At 43.6% G+C, this 14,422-nt stretch overlaps 1 protein-coding gene across 3 annotated transcripts in view; it reads left to right on the forward strand.

The window, feature by feature from the left end:
• DENND4B (DENN domain containing 4B) overlaps positions 1 to 14,422 on the forward strand; it is a 62,353-nt gene that overhangs the window by 27,987 nt on the left and 19,944 nt on the right. For all 3 annotated transcript variants that reach the window (XM_030187083.1, XM_030187081.1, XM_030187082.1), the window contains 4 exons: positions 1,556 to 1,701; positions 4,524 to 4,663; positions 9,894 to 10,017; positions 10,214 to 10,420. In XM_030187083.1, the coding sequence (XP_030042943.1) occupies positions 1,556 to 1,701; positions 4,524 to 4,663; positions 9,894 to 10,017; positions 10,214 to 10,420 (617 nt within the window). The remainder of the gene's footprint in view (positions 1 to 1,555; positions 1,702 to 4,523; positions 4,664 to 9,893; positions 10,018 to 10,213; positions 10,421 to 14,422) is intronic.

Below are 14,422 nucleotides of genomic sequence, written 5' to 3' on the forward strand. Positions count from 1 at the left end.
TGAACTGTCAAGGTGGTTAACACAATTTATGACAAATAATTACAAAACAATTGGTATAAAAACAAAAGACAAATAATTATACCATATAAGTCCAAAAACTGAAGGAAGGGAGGGGCTGCATAGGACAACAATAATTAACCAGAGACCATAGCTATAGAACACAAAAGAAAGGGAAGGCAGATTAACCCCGGAGCAAGTGAGGAAGGTAAAACAGTCTGTGCATGATGAATAAGCCAAGTTTTAAGCTTAGATTTGGTAAAAGAGGCTTCTGAGGCCTCTGGAAGAAGCTTCTGAGGCTTTTGGAAGCATATTTCATAAAGTAGGGACCAGACAACTGAATGCTGTTGTATGAGAAGAATTGCAATGGAAGTTCTTAAAAGAAGGTACAACCAAACAGAATTCAGAGAGACAAGGCTCTGGGGGTTGGAATGGAATAATGAAGGAAACCAAGTATGATGGAAATCTTGAATAGTAAGTTTTGTGTGTGAGAATTAAGATCTTATACTGAACATGGGAAACCAGTGTTGCTGGACCAAAAGAGGAGTAACATGGTTAAACTTGCATGCTTTTAACTCCTAACTTGTATTCACTTGTCCAGTACCCATGTCTGTTTTATAATTCCCACCTTAAATAATTTTCTTATCCGTTATTTGTCCTGTTTGTCGTGATTAGATTGTAAGCTCTGTCGAGCAGGGATTGTCTCTTACATGTTCAGTGTACAGTGCTGTGTACATCTAATAGCGTTATAGAAATGATAAATAGTAGTAGTAGTAGCGTTGTGATCAGTTTAACAGCTGTATTCCCGATAACTTGGAGGCATCTTAATGGATACTATGGAACCCCAGCCAAGAGCGAACTGTAATAATCTGAATGATTTAATAGAAGAGTATGTACCAGAGTCTTAAGAGAGGAATTGTCTAAAAATAGGTGTAAGAAACACATTTTCTGTAAGTCTAAGAAAGATTTCTGAATCGTGTGAGAAATACAGGAATCAAAAATAGGGAATCATTAAAATGAACCCCAAGAGAAAGTAAGGTGCTTTTCACTGGAATTAGAACATGATTTAGTGTTGGATAAAATGGTAGAGGAATATGGTCTGCAGAGAGCCATAATGCCTCAGATTTGGATGGATTTAGTAAAATTGTTAGTGGGCATTTGATGGGTAGAATAGGTTTTCCTTAGCATTCTAACCAGACCAGTCCTGAAGCTGTGGTTTATACCCATTGATCAGCGCTCCACCTGTTGATGGACGCAGCTCCTCCTGGAAGTTCTGGAAGGGTTTGGTGGGTCTAAAGGAAAGAAAATTAGCAGGTTTAGCCTAATTTTGTCTATAGAAGCGTAAGTCTTAGAGTTTTAAGGGAGGAAGTCAGTTGTTTTTTTGGGAAAATGGGTGAGCGGATAAATGATGTGTTTTAAAAGGGTGTTGATGATTGGGTTATGGGTGGATGGCTTAATAAATGGTTGTTTTGGAGGTATGTATAGAAAAGCGATCAGTTCTGTGACTGAGCTTGGTGAAGTTATGATATATTCAGTTATTCATTTCTTTTTAATGTAGGATTTGTGAAATCCAGAGACCGTGCATACCTGAAGTTTTACACTCAGCTTATTAAAACACAGATGTTCAGCCAGTTTATTGAGGAGTGCTCATTTGTCAGTGACAGACACATGTGCCTGGAGTTTTTTGACAGCTGTGTGGAAAAGGTAACCATTTCCTTTCCTGTTTTCTGATCTTGTTTCTCCTTGAGAGCATCAGCTGAGCCGAAGTGAACTTTTGTATTTTACTGCATGTCTGCAAAGTAGGACCCCTGAGACTGCCCAGGTTCAGTAGCTGCTAACTGTAATCATCGGTAGCTGTGATGTAGCTGAAGGCTGTACCCACAATTGTTATCCTGATACACAATCCAGCAGCAGGACACAGAAGGTCCAGATTACATTAGGGGGGGAGGGTCTTTTTTTAGAACAAAAGAACTTTGTTATTTCAATGTATTTCTTTAAAATTAATCATCAAAAACAGCCTATCTTAAAAAAATCAATAGAAGACCATAAATCAGTAAGAAAAGGCAAGGTTCCTCTCCATTCAGCTATAATTCTTTCATATTTGTAGATCTGACAAACATAATCCACCATAACTGTACAGATAATGTAATAGTGTTCTTTCAATTACTAATAATCAGTTTCAAAGCTAAGTTAGCAAAATAGACAACAATTTGGATTGACTTTTGTACATTTTTAAACAATGACACATCACAATGTCATATGGAAGTGGAATATTTAGTTGGAAAATAGTTTGAATGTGTTGCCAACCTCCAACTCAGTAGGGTCTTAAAGGGGTGGTTTCAAAGCCATTTCCTTGGTTTGAACTTGTCCACTCCCCCCTCCCCACACGCCTTTACTGAGTATAAAATGATACCTAGTTACGTAGCATGTTATTTTACCTTCATTGCCTGTGTGTGTGTTTAGGTGGGGAGGGCAGGAAATAATACATGTACATAACATTCTCAAATCTACTTAGGTTTCCAAGGGAAAAAGTAGCTTATCGTTTGATATACCGCCTTTCAGCATTTCAGCTGGTGCTTCTTTCCCAGATCAATAATCAAAGCCAGTGTATGTGGAAAGCTCATAATTGAAATGTACCAGAGCAGTGTTCAAAAGAGTTGGAAAAGAGAGTCTAGTGCAATATGATGAAAATCTCTTTATTTCAGAAGAGCACTGGACTCTCTCCCAACTCCTTTGAACAGTGCTTGGCTCTTTGCTGGGTTTTGTCTCTCTTTCTTATTTGCACCAGTGGGCAGTTTATTACTCCATTAAGAGAGTAATTCTATAACCAACACACATTTTAAGCCTGTTCTATAAAGTACTAGCACAAGTGACCAAAAACCTATTTCCTTAGCATCCTCAGCAGACCAGCCCAAAACTTGTGTGTATTGTGTCCATCGACCAGCAGATACTGAACTGCTGCAGCTGCCCTTATAAGGCGGAGCACACAGTTCAATTCTGGATTCTCTAGCTCCAACAAGTGGAAGATGGATCTTTGCCCCTTCTGGGCTGCTTTGCCAGTTAATTAACTGGTTACCAGCAGAGCCAACCAAGCAGCTAATTAAAAATAAAATTAAAAAGGGAGGGGGAGGTTTGTGGCAGAGTAGTCTTTGGTAGTAAAACTAGCTATCCTGTCTTCCTTCAGTGCTTCCTGGGAGAGCCTGGTGATAGGATTCTCTGCATCTATCAGCCTTCTGTGCCTCTTTAATTTTGCTGTCAGCAGTGTTTATCTTGGCATCTCCCCTTCCGCCAGCAGCAGGAGTGAAATGCTGCTTTGACTGCCGATTGTGGCACAGCACCTCTGGGAATTGTGCTGCATGCCTTGCCCCTTCCTCAATATCACAGCTGGAGGGGGGAGAGAAGCTCAGGAAGGGCTGGCCTTCGGTTCTCTTGCAGTAATTGCGGGGACAGCAGCCATTTTTTTTCTTCTTGCACTCCTACAGGTGAAACAGATCTCATGCTTCAGATTCTCCTAGCTGTTGAGTCCACACTCCTTTCTGCCCAGCTTTTGTTTTAGTATTATACCCATTTCACCTCCAGAGCTGCTCCGGAAGGTTCAGCTTTGAAGCACATTAGATCAGAGCAGTTGAATGATGAGATTCAGATTCTCAGCCTCAGCTGCTCCTTCTCACCAGACTCCTTCAATGGCTTGTGGGGTTTCTTGTTTAAGAGCCTTTGGAGAAAGCCGATATCTCCGTTGAAGGGGTTGACCCCACAATGGCTAGGCTCTTTGGTAGAGAGAAGCTCCCTTCACTGATTACTGAGTCTGTGTACCTAATCCTTTTCCCTAATTTGTAGATGCCCATAGCATTCCCAGCTGATAGCACAAGCTGTTCTGTGCTTGCTTAAAATGAAAAACAAACAAAAGAATCAAAACTTCCACTCAGGGGCAAGTCTCTGGAGACCACACCTCGCCCAGCCATCAAAATTCAGGCTTTCTTCTGCCTCGGGGAACTGGTGGAGCGGGTGCAGTTGATGAGAACAGCTTTCCCTCAAACAGCACCGATCTCAGTTCTTCCACACCTTTAATGTTAACTCAAGAAAGGGATTCCATGACCCCCCCCCCCCTTGAAGGGGAGTATAGCCCACCCCACACCAGTGTAAACAAATCAGGCTTCCTATCCTGCCCCCGCCCCACCCCCACAATGTCCTGCTCTAACCCAACCAACCAAGATCTGCTCTTACTTCAGCTGTTTAATAGTTTTCCAGATCCCGTACCCCTGATCAGTGAAAGGACTCCAGATCCGGCACCCTCCTCCCAGCCCCGGGTCACATGATCAGTGAAAGGACTCCAGATCCAGCACACGCCCCTCCCCCCCCCCCCCCCCCCCGGGGTCACATCATCAGTAAAAGAACAGTTACCACCAGCCACTGAATATTAATTACCCACTTGCGAATATGTTGTATTTATTGAAGATTATCTGCAGGAAGCAGCCTTCATCTTGGAGATGTCCCCCACTAAGCGTTCTTGTGTCTGTCGTCTGCAGGTGCAGGTGGACAGTGAGAAGATGGAAGATATTCCCCTGATAGAGCTGGATGAGTCTCATTGCAGCGAGCGCACAGTCTTCATTATGCCTCCTGAGGAGCCCCAGGGACCAGATGGAACAGAGCTTCCTGCATTGTACAGGTGACAGTCTGTTGTGTGTCTGCACCATAACTTCACATGAGTCTTGCACTATAGGTAGGGACTTGGCAGCATCACTATTACTAGTCTCACTGCATATTGGGGCAGAACTCTAGCGTCATTTGAGGGTTTCCCCTTGGTGAGATAACAGTTAAATCAAATGGAAAACCCCCTAGGGGATGTGCCATGAAGTTTCTAAGAACATAAGAATAGCCAGACTGGGTCAGAACAATGGTCCATCTAGCCCAGTATCCTGTTTCCAGCAGTGGCCAATCCAGGTCACAAGTACCTGGCAGAAACCCAAATAGTAGCACCATTCCATGCTACCAGTCCCAGGACAAGCAGTGGCGTTATCTAAGTCTTTATGGAATTTTCCTCCATGAATCTGTTAAAACCATTTTTAAACCCAGATATGCTAACTTCTGTTACCACATCCTCCAGCAACAAGTTCCAGAACTGTTCATTGAGTGAAAAAATATTTCCTCCTATTTGTTTTTAAAATATTTCCATGTAACTTCCTCAAGTGTCCCCTGGTCTTTGTACTTTTTGAAAGAGTAAAAAAATCTGTTCACTTCTACTCATTCTAGACCACTCAGGATTTTGCAGCTCTCACTCGTATCCCCCCTCATCTGTTTCTTTTCCGAGCTGAAGAGCCCTAACCTCTTTAGTCTTTCCTTCAAAGCGTTTCTAATTCCGCTGTATCTTTTTTTTTGAGCTATGGCGACCAGAACTGAATGCAATAATGGTGCGGATGCATCATGGAGTAATACAAAGGCGTTATGGTATTTTCGGTCGTATTCACCATCAATTTCCTAATAATTCCTAACATTGTTTGCTTTTTTGGCCACTCTGAGCAGATTTCAGTGTATTGTCCATGGTGACACCTATGTGGACCCTAGCATCAAGTAACTATGATTTGGGTTATTCTTCCCAATGTGTTTCACTTTGCACTCGTCCACATTACATTTCATCTGTCATTTGGATGCCCAGTCTTCCAATTTCTTAAGGTTCTCTTGCAGTTCCTTAATCTGCATGCAATTTAACTGTAAGGGTCTTTTTAAAAAGCTGTGTAAGTTGCAGCTTAAAATTTATTTCTTTATTTTTTAAAATTTATACCCCACCTAGGACTGAGCAGCTTATAGAAGAATATACATAAAATAATCATTCACAAACAAATTAAATTAAAACATAAAAGCACCAAAGAACTGCTTGGAAAAACGCTTGCTGACAGAAACCCTTAAGAGCATTCACCGTAATATTGTAAAGCATAAAACAGTACAACCCCAGACAGAAACCATTCTCATCACGTGGAAAGTGACCTTCTGTCTTAATACACCTAGGACCAACTTCTATAAATGGAGCCTTAAAAAAAAAAAAAAAATCGCAAAAAAACTGCCTGCTTAGTGCTGTTCTATAAACTTCATCCGTTCCCGCGACTAAAATTTCGGTTTGACCATTTACATCAACTAAAAGCAAGTGTACTTGCCCACACTCACACAGATCGGGTATATTCTATAACAGTGTGTGTAATTTTTAGGAACGCCCGAGCCCCTCCCCCTTTGTGATCCGCGCATTAGAATTTACATGCACAACTTCACAGAAGATGCTTAGAAAGTTGCAGATATAAATTCTAACTAGTGCCAAGAACTGCTTGGTAGCGGCCAATTATCGACACAGATTAGCTTGTTAAGCAATTACGCTGCAAACGCAAATCGCCTAAGCGCACTGATTTGCACGTACAATTTTAGTTGCCGCTTACAGAATCCGGGGGTTAAAGTTTTCATCTAAGCATTTAAAAAAGCTGCATTAACAAATTTAAAAACTTTAAAAAGACGACTATGTCCCAGGAGCCAGTTCCACAGTGCTGGACCCTCACTAGGGAAGACGCATGCTGATGTCTCTGCATAATAAATTGTATTTGATGCTGGTACAGAAACCCGCCTCTCGCTATCGGATCTTAATCAACGTGCTGGAGTGTCCAGTTTTATCACTTGTTGTAAATACCATGGAGCCACCTTATTCAACTTCTGGAAGCTAAGCCCTAAAACCTTATATTGAATACGGTACATAACAGGCAGCCACTGGAGCCAGTGGAGCCACTTCAACAGCGGAGTGACGTGCTCAAAAATTTTCCTTTCCCCAAAATCAATTTAGCTGCAGAGTTTCTGAACTAGCTACAAAGCTTTACATGGTGTCTTAGTGATACCCAGGTATAAAGCATTGCAGTAGTCCAGCTTCGTTAATATCAACGACTGTACCACTATGCGAAAATCATGTGCACGCAACATCAACTTCAATGTCATCGACCATTTCACTCGTGTGGTAAAAATGGCATTAGCGCATGGGAAAGGCCTGTATGAGGACACACAAGGGTCACTTTTTATCACAGTTTGTGTCATCCGCAAATGTTATCACCTCACTTGTCATTTCCATTTCCAGATCATGTATAAATCTGTTAAATAGCACCGGTCTCAGTATAGATCCGTGTGGCACTCCACTATTCACCCTCCTCCATTCAGTAAAGTGGCCAATTAATCCCTCTGTTTGGTCTTTTAACCAGTTCCCAATGCCCAACAAGCACTGCCTCCTATCCTAAGGTTTTTTAAATTTTCTCAGAGTCTCTGAAAGCTTTCTGAATTGTAGATGTACTACATCAGTTGGCTCATCTTTATCTACATATTTAATCATTCCATCAAAGAAATGTAGCAAACTGGTGAGGCAAGACCATCCTTGACAGAATCCTTGTGGACTCTGTCCCATTAAACCACATGTCTCTCTATGTTCAGCAATTTTATTCTTTATAATGGTTCACAGTCAAAATAGTGGAAAACCAAGTATTTACCTACTTGTGTTCTTAATATCTAATATCCAATCATTTAACAATTCAAACTAAACCAAAACAACAGGAGCAATATCAGAGATAGTTCATCAAAACTCAATTATAGGCTATTTAGTCTCTTATGAGCCATCCCATTTCAGACTAGAGCCTCAAGTCTTAGTTTTGTCAAACATTTATTCCTCCTGTGGCATCAACTTTTACACTTGTCATCCTTTAATAAACAACTCTTTAAAAACATGTTTTATATATAGTGATCAAAAAGACAAAAAGCACTTAGCTTAAAGCTGTAGGTAGCCATCCAACATGCAATATCTTGACACAAGATATGCATGTTTGATGTTTGGCTACCTACGTGCTGGTTACAAATCACTAACAGATCAGCAGTTTAATGTTTGAGCTCTTTCAATACCCTTAGGTGTATACCATCCGGTCCAGGTGATTTACTGCTCCTTAACATGTCAATTTGGCTCAGTACATCTTCCATGTTCACCGAGATTTGTTTCAGTTCCTCTGTATCATCATCCTTGAAAACCATTTCTGACACAGGTAGGTCTCTTCAGGGCTGCTGAGAGGGGGTGGGGGCGGTGCCAGGGTCTCTCTCTCTCTCTCTCGCTCCCAGGCCGCTGGCGCCACAGTCCCCAGTCTCCATCTGCCTAAGCTGAGCTCAGTCGACAGCTCCATTCTGTCTGCCACCGGGCCCCCTGCAGTAAAAAAAAATCTCTAAATTGAAAGCGCAGCGCCTCGTGTCTGTGTGAAAGCGGCAGATTGTCTCAGGCCTTCCCTCATTGAGTCCCGCCCTTGTCTGATGTAACTTCCTATTTCCGCGAGAGCAGGGCAACCTCTGTCGGTATGCCTAACTTCCCTGTTTTGATTGTATCCTTCCGAGATACATGCACCTCTGAGTGACTTTTGGTTGCCCCCTCCACCCCTTCTGTTCTAGTTTAAAAGCTACTCTATCTCCTGCAGCCTAGTTTCATCTCGATTATGAAGGAGCCTATCTTTGTGGAATAGGCTTTCCTTTCCCCAGGATGTTGCTCAATTCCTAACAAATCTAAAACCCTCCTCCCTTCATCATCGCCTCATCCATGCATTGAGACTCCAGAGCTCTGCCTGTCTCTTGGGTCTTCTATGTGGAACAGGGGGCCCTTCTGAAAATGCTACCCTGGAGGTTCTGGATTTTATCTTTCTACTGAAGAGCCTAAACTTTCCTCCCACATTTTCCTATGTCATTGGTGCCCACATTTACCAGGACAGCCGGCTCCTCCCACACAAGCTGACGCTTGAGGTCCGCCACCTTTACACCAGGCGATCCTCATGTCCACCAGCCACCCAACTACCTACATGCCTAATGATCGAATCTCCCAACTACAACAGCCATCCTAACCTTTCTTTTTTGGGCAGAAGTCCTTGGAGACACATCCTTCATATGAGAAGATATCGCATCCCCTGGAGGGCAGGTTCTGCTAAATAGCACATTCATAAAAGTCGCAGAAAGTATTTTTTTTTCTTGCTGTGTATAATTAAGGTGTGGAATTTGCTGCTGGAGGATGTGGTAAAAGCGGTTACCGTAGCTGAATTTAAACTCATGGAGGAGAAGTTCATAATCCATTATTATGGTTGACCTGGGGAAAGCCACTACTTATTCCACTTCTTTTCTGTGGTACAGTCGAAACAGCTTACATGTGGGCTCAGACATTTGTTTTGTATTTGGGTGTGAGCAGTAAGGATTTACTTCCTGGGATTGTACGGAATAATTTGTGTCCACAGTTCTGAAATAGGATGTGGTGGCTTTCCCAAGCCTCCATGGCTAAGTGATTTATAATTTTTCCAAATGCTGCTGCCACAGTACCTGCATATATGTAAACTGCTTTGTTTGTACCACAGAAAGGCGATAAATAAAATCCATGATCCTTTATTCTTTCTCCTTTGCCCCCTTGCATGTTACTACTACTACTATTTAGCATTTCTATAGCGCTACAAGGCGTACGCAGCGCTGCACAAACATAGAAGAAAGACAGTCCCTGCTCAAAGAGCTTACAATCTAATAGACAAAAAATAAATAAAGTAAGCAAATCAAATCAATTGCTTATTTGGATCTGTTTGCTACCATGGGCGTTTTCAAAACTCGTGGAGCAGTTGGGATAATGTACATCCGGAAACTGGCCCAACTGGCCTTCCAAATTTGGCTCTTGTGTGGACAGCCTGCTGGTAGTAGTGACTTGTTTTGCTGGGTTTGTTAGCCTCTGGTAAAGATCCCCTTCAATAATGAACGGCTCCGTTGATGGACTGGGGCTGCACTGTGTTTGTCCAGTGTACACTGATGGGTTTCCTCTTATAGGCAGGGAAACTGTGAGTTTTGTCCTTGGCAACATGTAATGTCTCTTCTCTTTGAAGCTATGATAGCTTCCCTTCATTGAGAGAGGAATTGTTTGATCGAATCCAGGACCAGCTAATGACACAGCTATGCCAGGCCAAGAGCAGTGCACCCAGCAGCCCAGCACCAAGGAGAACCAAACAGGTAACTCTGTCCCCTCCCTGTCACCATGCAGCAGCACCACACAAACCCCAAACTGGTAACTCTTTCCCTTCTCCGTCACCATGCAGCACCACAGAAACCCCAAGCTGCCAGCATCTGTGCAGAGGAACAGACGCTTATGGCCTTTTAGTTCTCTGCATGAATTTTGAGTTTCTTCTTCTCTTGTGTTGCTCCACAGGAAATTAAGATGGCCCAGCGTGTAGCGCAGAAGTACGCGTCCATGCCAGACATGTGGGCAAAATGCCTTTTGGGACACTGCTATGGACTGTGGTTCATTTATCTTCCCACCTATGTACGGGCGACTTCCAGCAAAGTTCAAGCACTGCAGATGGCGTACGATGTCCTTAAGCATATGGAAACCAAGAAGGTTCTGCTACCAGACGAGGTGCGGATTGGAGCTTCTCCCAGACAGGGGGACACTGCTACACTAAGAGCAGATCAGAACCTGCCCCCCTCCCCCACCACCATTGGAGGGACGAGTAGAAAATGCCACAACCAGGACAGATTAAAACCTGTTTCCAGGGAGAGAGTTAGATGAAAAGCAGTTTAGAGCCTGCCCCGGGGAGAGGTTTTGTGGTATCTTGTTAGTGAGAGGAGGTGGTCTGCCATTTTCCTGCCCCCACTGGTAAGACTGAGGAGGTGGTACTTCTTGGGGGTTGTTGTTCTGCTTCCTTACCTCGGCATTAGTTATTTAAGGGCCAATAACGTTTATTTGAAAAAAAAGCATTTTCATTGGCAGTGATTGGGGAATCGATATTCAGCTGGCAGTGGTGAGCATTTTTTTAGCCACCACCAGTGTTTTTCCCGAAATTTCAATGCCAAGCCATATCCGGCCACTGGCATTGAATATCTGGATTTCTGTGGCTAAATGCGATGTTCAGTACTTAACCACCTAAGCAACATCGCCTACAGACAGGACTGATTTCTATATGGACCGATTTGGCCGCTTAACTTAGGTGGTTAAGTGTTGACTCTGTCTCTGGACAAAATAGCCAGCTTTCACTTTAGTGGTCAGTGCCACTGAGGATCAGTGATTTAACCGCTTGGAATATGGACCCTGTGGTTGTTCGCCTTCATCTGCAGCAGTGGCAGCTGGTTTCAGTAGTGCAGTCTGGCAGAGGATGTAACATGGAGCTCTTCTCTCATTCACTAATTTATTTATTTATATTTATTTATTTAGATTTTGCTCATACCTTTTTCACTAGTATCTCAAGGTGAGTTACATTCAGGTACTCTGGATATTTCTCTGTCCCAGGAGGGCTCACAATCTAAGTTTGTACCTGGGGCAATGGAGGGTTAGGTGAGTTGCCCAAGATCACAAGGAGCAGCGGTGGGATTTGAACCAGCCACCTCTGGATTACAAGAGCGGTGCTCTAACCACCAGGCCATTCCTCCACCAAATGCTGCTTTTGGTGGGACTGTGGGACCATGAGTGCCATTGTGAGCCACTGATAAGGGGAGATGATTAAATTCACCAGCCTGAGCTAACGAGGTAGCTGATTTCAGAGTCTGAATACTGTGTTCAGTGCTCTTACAGGGTTTCTTTTTCAGCTGTTTTACTATGACTTTCAGGATAGGATCTTAATTGCACTTTGTGTGGCAAAAAGGTTGAACAAGCTGAAAGCTTTGTCCTGTCTGGCTCGCCTGCATTTCTTCCAAATAAGGGGATATTGGGAACTGTTGCTAAGGTTAATTCTGTGTTCCACATGAACTGGGAGATTTAAGTCCACAGATGTCTAAAGAACCAACGCTGCAGCTCTGAAGTTTTATTCACAGTAAGAGTGCAACTTGTTTTTACCCTTTGGTGCAGCTAAGGAAGAATTACCCGCTTCTCCCTGTCTTTCTGATTGTGCCATCCCTCGTGGGCCCTCTAGACCAGTCCAGACATGGTTTTATGCTCTCCTAGCAGCAGATGGAGACTGAGAACCATTGGTTTGATGACATCACCCTGCAAAGGTCATGCGCGGTCCACAGCTAGCCAGTACTTCTCAGTCTCCAGCAGCTGGTATTCTAGCCCTTTGCAGTCTGAGCTGCTGTGAGAGGAATTTGAAGATATTTCAGTTTTGCCAGAAGTGGGACTTGTTTGGGTGTTCTATTCCTCCTCCTCTATCATCCCCAACCCTGTAACAGCTGAAGACAACAGGGTTTGGATTGGCTGAGACCAGTTTGGTACCTAGGGGTGCAAAGCACAGTGTCCATCCAAGCTGTTTGAGTGGCTGGGGCACATTAGTGGCTGCACCTCTTGTTTTCCCTCCCCTGCCTTTGTGAAGGAGCCAGAAGTGCTTTGCTTGGAAGATCTGCCTTTAAAGAAAGAAGAGGACAAAAGCTGCTAAGTAACATAGTAGATGACGGCAGAAAAAGACCTGCATGGTCCATCTAGTCTGCCCAACAAGATAAACTCATATGTGCTACTTCTTGTGTATACCTTACCTTGATTTGTATCTGCCATTTTCAGGACACAGACCGTAGAAGTCTTGCCCAGAACTAGCCCCATTTTCAGGACACAGACCGTAGAAGTCTTGCCCAGAGCTAGCCCCACCACCCAAACACCAGCCCCGCCTCCCAATCTCGGCTAAGCTTCTGAGGATCTATTCCTTCTGCACAGGATTCCTTTATGTTTCTCCCACGCATGCTTGAATTCCGCTACCGTTTTCATCTCCACCACCTCCCGCGGGAGGGCATTCCAAGTATCTACCACTCTCCGTGAAAAAATACTTCCTGACATTTTCCTTGAGTCTACCCCCCTTCGCTCTCATATCATGTCTTCTCGTTCTACCGCCCTCCCATCTCCGGAAAAGGTTCGTTTGCGGATTAATACCTTTCAAATATTTGAACGTCTGTATCATATCACCCCTGTTTCTCCTTTCCTCCAGGGTATACATGTTCAGGTCCGCAAGTCTCTCCTCATACGTCTTGTAACGCAAATCCCATACCATTCTCGTAGCTTTTCTTTGCACCGCTTCCATTTTTTTTACATCCTTAGCAAGGTACGGCCTCCAGAACTAAACACAATACTCCAGGTGGGGCCTCACCAACGACTTATACAGGGGCATCAACACCTCTTTTCTTCTGCTGGTCACACCTCTCTCTATACAGCCTAGCAACCTTCTGGCTACAGACACCGCCTTGTCACACTGTTTCGTCGCCTTCAGATCCTCAGATACTATCACCCCAAGATCCCTCTCCCCGTCCGTAACTATCAGACTCTCCCCGCCTAACACATACTTCTCCCGTGGATTTCTACTCCCTAAGTGCATCACTTTGCATTTCTTCGCATTGAATTTTAATTGCCAAACCTTAGACCATTCTTCTAGTTTCCGCAGATCCTTTTTCATGTTTTCCGCTCCCTCCCCGGTGTCCACTCTGTTACAAATCTTAGTATCGTCCGCAAAAAGGCAAACTTTACCTTCTAACCGTTCGGCAATGTCACTCACAAATATATTGAACAGAATTGGTCCCAGCACCGATCCCTGAGGCACTCCACTACTCACCTTCCCCTCCTCTGAGCGAATTCCATTCACCACCACCCTCTGGCTTCTGTCCGTCAACCAGTTCCTAATCCAGTTCACCACTTCAGGTCCTATCTTCAGCCTCCTGTGGGGAACCGTGTCAAAAGCTTTGCTGAAATCTAAGTAGATTACGTCCATAGCACGTCCTTGATTAAATTCTCCAGTCACCCAGTCAAAGAATTCAATGAGATTCGTTTGACACGATATCCCTTTGGAAAAACCATGTTGTTTCGGATCTTGAGGAAAGGAACTGCTTCGGCAGTGGTTCCAACCCGAGGAGGGGTGTCTCACTCAGTAAAGGGCAAGTGAGTCACTTGCAAGTGATGCTGGGGCAGCTCAGATGTTGCAGTTGTGAAGGACAGAGAAATTGTGGGTTAGGGGATCGTTTAAATCAGCAGTGGCACTTGGGAACAGCACATGCTGCAGCGGATCTAATGGGGCTGGGCAAAGAAACAAGGTGGCCAGTAGCATTGAGGGGGCATTTTTCATTTCATTTAATAGCTTTAATATCCCACATTATTCAAAATTAAAATTTTCAGTTCAGTGTGGCTTAGTTACACATATTTACCAATTTACAAAACAATATATGTTAAAAAAAATTAGAAGAATCTCCTAAATAACCTTTCCATGTGAACTAGTTGATAAGTCGAGAGATGGTGAAGACTTGATGGAATTGCATTGGTTAGATGTGCATAGAGTTTTGCAGAGGAACTTGAGCGTCCCAGGAATTCTGAAAACTGGATCATCTGTTTGTTCTATTTGCAGGGTCCAGAAAGGGTGAGGCCACCTTGGATCAAAAAGGCAGTTGCATTAGTATACATTGCTCAGTCATGTAGTGCCCTCTGCCCTATGGGTGCATTTCAGGGTATAGTCTGATT

This window comes from Microcaecilia unicolor, chromosome 14 (assembly GCF_901765095.1).
Source record: "Microcaecilia unicolor chromosome 14, aMicUni1.1, whole genome shotgun sequence".
Classification (NCBI taxonomy): Eukaryota; Metazoa; Chordata; class Amphibia; order Gymnophiona; family Siphonopidae; genus Microcaecilia; species Microcaecilia unicolor.